This window comes from Miscanthus floridulus, chromosome 8, assembly GCF_019320115.1.
Source record: "Miscanthus floridulus cultivar M001 chromosome 8, ASM1932011v1, whole genome shotgun sequence".
Classification (NCBI taxonomy): Eukaryota; Viridiplantae; Streptophyta; class Magnoliopsida; order Poales; family Poaceae; genus Miscanthus; species Miscanthus floridulus.
Window position 1 is genome coordinate 35,670,475 of NC_089587.1, and position 6,499 is coordinate 35,676,973.

Below are 6,499 nucleotides of genomic sequence, written 5' to 3' on the forward strand. Positions count from 1 at the left end.
TACCGTGACGACGCTCAACCTCCTCAATCGTAGCTCTGACTGCGGGTGAAACTGGCTGATCTGCAATGACAACTCCGCTGCGGGTGCCACCTCTCTCGGCACGCTCTACGGCCTCTGCAACAGCTGCTGCTCTAGCTGTCTCTGCGTCAGGGTACTTCCGCTTCTTGGATGTTACTTGCTTGGTTGATTTGCCCTTGGATCCGGCTGGCTGACGAGGCGGGGGCCTCCGATCATCATCACCTGGGCCACCACCAACATTCTTGGTGCGAGCCATCTGAGCTGACAAGATGGTAAACTACCGCTGATGGAGATCAACTGTCAATACTGCCGCTTTCGAGGCTTGGCCTCGATCCTTACTCGCGAGCTTGGCTCCGAGTTAACTGCCAACTGCCAATTGAACCACAACGGAACCGACTCGCTGCATGATAGAATAGATGGATATACAAATAAATACCATATGTCTAATAGATACGAAACCCTAGCAGAGAAAGCAATGTAGATGCGAAATTGAATCGAATGGCTTTCTACCTGACAAACAGCGAACCGAGAAGAGATAAGATGTCACGCGGGGGATCCTCGGAACCGGGCTAGGGTTAGGTCAAACGCCCTGAATGCAATTGGAAATCAGTGCATTTAGAATTGATCTAGATCACAATTGGAGATCAAGATTGAAACGCAGAACTCGCCTTACCAACCAATGGGAGGATAGGGCAAGAGCACTTGGCGTGAAGATTTACAGCTTTGGCACCGGTGGAACGATGAGCTTCGGCGCGAGGTGGCCGGCGTGGTGCTGCAGAGGTGAGGCAGGGCTGGAGCTCGGCGGCGCTTGGCTGCGACAGGCCGGTGCTGGTGTGGGGCAGGGACACGGAGACGCGCGGCGCGAGGCTGGCGTGGGGGCCGACCGCTGTGGCGCGAGGGACGGCACGAGGGACTGCGGCGACGCGGCTGCTCGGGCTGGGGCTGGCGAGCGAGGCTGCGGCGGCGCGGCTGGCGAGGAGGCCGGTGGCGCGCGACTAGGCTACGGCGGCATGTGGCTGGTGGCTGCTCGGGCTAGGGCAAGGAAGAAGAATATGAAGGCTTGAATAAATAATCCCCCAAACGCGACAGAAAAGGAAACGGGAAAGAGACTTGAAGTCGCGCGAGATCCACTGACCGGACGCTCCGGTGGTAGCGACCGGACGCTACCACCCAGCGTCCGGTCGATTCCAGAGAGGTCCAAATCCTTTGGAATTAGGACCGGACACGTCCGGTGGTCCATGACTGGACGCAGGCAGGGTCCGGTCAGTACAATTTGATCTTCCTCCAATCGACCAGACGTTGAACCCTTTCTGACCGGGCGCATAGACGCAGCGTCCGGTCACTCCTTCAACAGCAGTTCACCTCCTATGAACTGACCGGACGCTGGACAGCAGCGTCCGGTGCAGCGTCCGGTGCACCTTTTCCAGCAAATCTTCAAACTTCCTTCGCGCTGCCTGTTCCCAATCAAGTCCCAACTTGAATAAGATCCAAATAAACACCAATTGGGACTGATGTGAGTGACCTCTCTCAAACCCTCATATTTTTCAAAGTATTTTGCCTTAGGCTATAATTCTTTTTAAGAAAATAAGCAACAAGAGGGCAAATGGAACAAAACGACAAAACAACATTCATGCATATGTAATGCTTGTAAGTAAATCTAGTTGCTTGTCAAGTTTGATCCAAGGTTAAGCTTCTTCACACGCTTTTCGGCGGTTATCTTAACCATGTTAGACAAGCCCTATATGCATTTCCACAAATTAAACATGTTGTATATTACAATGAATGCAAGGGACAACACAAGCTCAATTTTTTGTGAAGTTACTAAAATCAAGTACATTGAGCTCATTCCGCAATCTACAAAATGTAGCTTCATCTAGCGGTTTAGTGAAGATATCCGCTAATTGATCTTCGGATCTTACACCTTCTAGTGATATATCATTTTTAGCTACATGATCTCTTAGAAAGTGATGGCGGATATCTATATGCTTGGTGCGAGAGTGTTGAACCGGATTATTTGCAAGTTTCACCGCACTTTCATTATCACACAAAAGAGGTACTTTCTCTAGAACTACTCCATAGTCTAGTAAAGTTTGTTTCATGTATAATATTTGTGCACAACAAGCACCCGCGGCAATGTATTCCGCTTCGGCGGTGGACAAAGCCACACTATTTTGTTTCTTGGAGGACCAAGACACAAGTGATCTACCAAGCAAATGGCACCCTCCGGATGTGCTTTTTCTATCAACGTTGCATCCGGCGTAATCCGAATCGGAATAGCCAATTAATTCAAATAAAGCTCCTTTGGGATACCAAAGGCCAATGCTTGGCGTGTGCTTAAGATACCTAAGGATTCTTTTTTACAGCAATTAAATGTGTTTCCTTAGGACTAGCTTGAAACCTAGCACACATACACACACTAAACATGATGTCGGGCCTAGATGCGGTTAAATATAACAAGCTACCAATCATAGAACGGTAGAGAGTTTGATCAACTGAGTTACCTCCCTCATCTAGGTCGAGATGTCCATTGGTAGGCATTGGGGTCTTGATTGGCTTACATTCATCCATCTTGAATCTCTTGAGAAGGTCTTTTGTGTATTTCTCTTGAGAGATGAAGATGCCTTCTTTCATTTGCTTGACTTGAAAACCAAGAAAGAATGTAAGCTCACCAATCATTGACATCTCGAACTCCTTAGACATCAATTCACCAAATTCTTTGCATGAGTCTTCATTTGATGATCCAAAGATAATATCATCAACATATACTTGACAAATGAAGATATGCCCATCAAGCTTCTTGGTGAATAGTGTGGTGTCGACCTTCCCAATGGTGAAGCCCTTCTCAATAAGGAAATCCCGAAGGCGCTCATACCAAGCTCTTGGGGCTTGCTTAAGTCCATATAGTGCCTTGGACAACCTATAAACATGATTAGGATATCTAGGGTCTTCAAACCCGGGAGGTTGATCAACATAGACTAGTTCATTAATAAAGCCATTTAACAATGCACTTTTCACATCCATTTGATATAGTTTCATTTCATGATGTGATGCATATGCAAGAAGGATACGGATGGCTTCTAATCTTGCAACCGGTGCAAAGGTTTCTCCAAAGTCTAAACCTTCAACTTGAGAGAACCCCTTTGCCACTAGTCTTGCCTTGTTCCTCACAACAACACCTTGATCATCTTGCTTGTTGCGGAATACCCACTTTGTTCCAATCACTCTTGCACCTTTTGGTCGCTCTTCAAGATTCCATACTTCATTGCGAGTGAAATTGTTCAACTCTTCATGCATGGCATTGATCCAATCCGGATCTTTTAGAGCTTCTTCTACCTTGGTAGGCTCATAGCAAGAGACAAAAGAGTGATGAGCAATAAATGAGGTAAGTTTTTGAGATCTAGTCATCACCCCCTTTGTTGGACTCCCTATGATGAGATCTTGTGGATGATCTTGTAGGATAGGTGTATTTCTTCTATTGACCACTTGAGGAGGAGGTTGTGGAGCATCAACATCTTGTGCTTGTACCACCATTTGCTCATGGGAGATGTGAGTATCTTCATTTTCTACTCTCTCAACTTTATCACCATCTTGTGGTACACTTGATGAAGAGGGTTGGTTAATGACTTGTACATCATCTTCATCATCTTTTGGCTTGATGTCTCCCACCGGAATATTCTTCATAGCCTCCCTCAATGGTTCATCACCTACATCATCAAGATTCTCATGTGCTCCTTGGGAGCCGTTAGATTCATCAAATTCCACATCATATGTTTCTTCAACCAAGCCGGTGGCATGATTAAATACTCTATATGCTTTGGATTTCGATGAGTAGCCAACAAGAAAACCTATATCACAACGCCTTTGAAACTTCCCTAGGTGTTGCCGCTTCTTGTAGATGTAGCACTTGCAACCAAACACCCTAAAGAAGGAGACGTCCGGCTTCTTCCCATTGAGCAACTCATATGGTGTCTTGACAAGGAACTTTTGAAGAAATAGGCGGTTGGATGCATAACATGCGGTGTTGATTGCTTCTGCCCATAGAGCTTCAGGGGTGTTGTACTCATCTAGCATTGTCCTTGCAAGAGTGATCAAAGTCCGGTTCTTCCTCTCAACTACACCATTTTGTTGAGGAGTATAGGTTGCGGAGACTTCATGTTTGATTCCAACTTCATCACAATAAGCTTCTATGTTTGTGTTGTCAAACTCTTTGCCATTGTTACTTCTTATCTTCTTGAGCTTCACTTCAAATTCATTTTGTGCTCTCTTGGCAAACTTCTTGAAACAAGATGCAACTTCGGATTTGTCATGAAGGAAGAACACCCATGTATATCTTGAATAGTCATCCACAATCACAAGACAATAGAGATTTCCTCCCAAACTCTTGTATGTTGTTGGTCTGAATAAATCTATGTGTAGGAGTTCTAGCACTCTTGTGGTTGACATGAAAGCTTTGGTTGGATGAGTGTTTGCAACTTGCTTGCCGGCTTGACATGCACTACAAAGCTTGTCCTTCTCAAACTTCACATCCTTCAACCCTCTCACCAAATCATTCTTCATAAGCTTCTTGAGTGAGCTCATCCCAACATGAGCAAGTCTTCTATGCCATAGCCACCCAAGTGTTGTTTTGGTGAATAGGCAAGTCTTCAAGTTTGCATCTTCGGAGGTGAAGTCAACTAGATATAGATTGTTGTATCTAAATCCATTGAATATCACTTGATTGTCATCTACCTTAGATACAACCACCTCCTTCTCGGTGAACAAGCATTGGAAGCCAAGATCACACAATTGACCAACGGATAGCAAGTTGAAACTCAATGAAGCAACATAGAGCACATTTGAGATGGAATGATCATTTGATATTGCCACTTTGCCCAATCCTTTGACCTTGCCCTTTGAATTATCTCCAAATGTTATTTTCTCTTGTCCATCTACCTCTTCATCTAGTGAGGTGAACATACGAGGATCAACGGTCATATGTTGAGTGCAACCACTATCAATAACCCAATGACTTCCACCGGTCTTGTAGTTCACCTACACACAAGAGATTCAAGCTTTAGGGATCCAAGCTTGTTGAGGGCCCTTCACCTTCTCAACAAGTGACTTAGCCACCCAAATTTTCTTAGACCTACTCTTGTTGGGGGGACCTAAGAACATGACTTTCATCTTTCCACTCGAATCTTTTCTAAGCATGTAGTGAGCATTGAAAGCAAAGGGTCTAGCATGCTTGGGCAAGGGTTGTGGTGGTGGAGTTTGACACTCATGAGCAAAATGGCCTTCTTGTCCACATTCAAAACATCTCTTTAGCTTTGGCTTTGGCTTTGATTGTTGGTGTTGAGCTTGAGCCTTCTTCTTCTCTACACTTGCCATATATCCAATGCCACTTCTATCCATCTTCATGACGGTATTCATGAGTAGCTCACTTTGGAGATGCTTGCCTCTAGCAAACTTGCTCAATCCCACCTTGAGATGCTCTTTCTCCATCTTGAGCTTCTTGTTCTCTTCTTTGAGAATATCATTGTTCTTTTCCTCCTTGAGTTTCTTGATTTCTTCTTTTAACTTCTCATTCTCAAGGATCACCTCTTTGTCATGATCAAGAGTTTCTAGCACAATGGTGTTGTGACTTTTCATCTCTTTAAGATCTTTCATGAGCTTCTCATTGTTACTCTTGAGCTTGACATACTCATTATAGTCATTGCATTCAACCACTTGCTTGCCCTTGCTACTAGATCCATGCTCAATGCTTTCATCAATTAAATCATCACATGAGGTAGCTATATCAATCTTAACAACATGGTTAGTAGCATCATGTGGCTCATTTGGTAAGAATTCTTATGCAATAATAAGGGTATCATAATTGATCTTTAGAGTTGCATATTCATCTTTTAGCTTATTGTGACTAGTGATAAGCTCATTGTGTACCCACTCAAGTTTATCACTTTTATCTTTAAGCTCTTTCTTAGAAGATTTGAGCTCCTTGAGTTTGGATGATATAGAATCATTCGTTTCCTTGAGCTCATCATTAGCCTTTTCTAATGTATCACACTTAGCTAAGAGTGAATCATTTTTAGCATCAAGCTTTTCATTTGTAGCTCTACTCTTTCTAATGATCTTAGTATATTTTCTAAGTATTTTGACAAGATCATCATAAGTAGGTGAGTCATCATCATCGCTATCACTATCATCACTAGCATGTTCATCATCACTACTATCATCACTCTTAGTTACCTTGCGTTCACCTTTGGCCATAAGGCATAGGTGTGTAGAGGATGATGGCGATGGTGGTGGTGAAGATGCAAGATCAATAGCAATGGCGGCCACCTTTTCACCATCACTATCATCATCGGATGATCCACTTGATGAATCAATGTCCGTGAGCCAATCACCGACAATATAGGCCTTGCCACTCTTCTTCTTCTTGTAGAACTCCCTCTTTTTGCCATCTTTCTTCTTGTATGGCTTGTTCTTCTTCTTTTCATCTTCA

General features: G+C 44.1%; 1 protein-coding gene across 1 annotated transcript; it reads left to right on the top strand.

The window, feature by feature from the left end:
- The first annotated feature begins 758 nt into the window (after nucleotides 1–758).
- LOC136468861 (uncharacterized) lies at nucleotides 759–1,082 on the top strand. The gene has a single exon (XM_066467273.1). It carries the CDS (start codon nucleotides 759–761, stop codon nucleotides 1,080–1,082), a length of 324 nt encoding a protein of 107 aa, XP_066323370.1.
- Nucleotides 1,083–6,499: the final 5,417 nt, after the last annotated feature.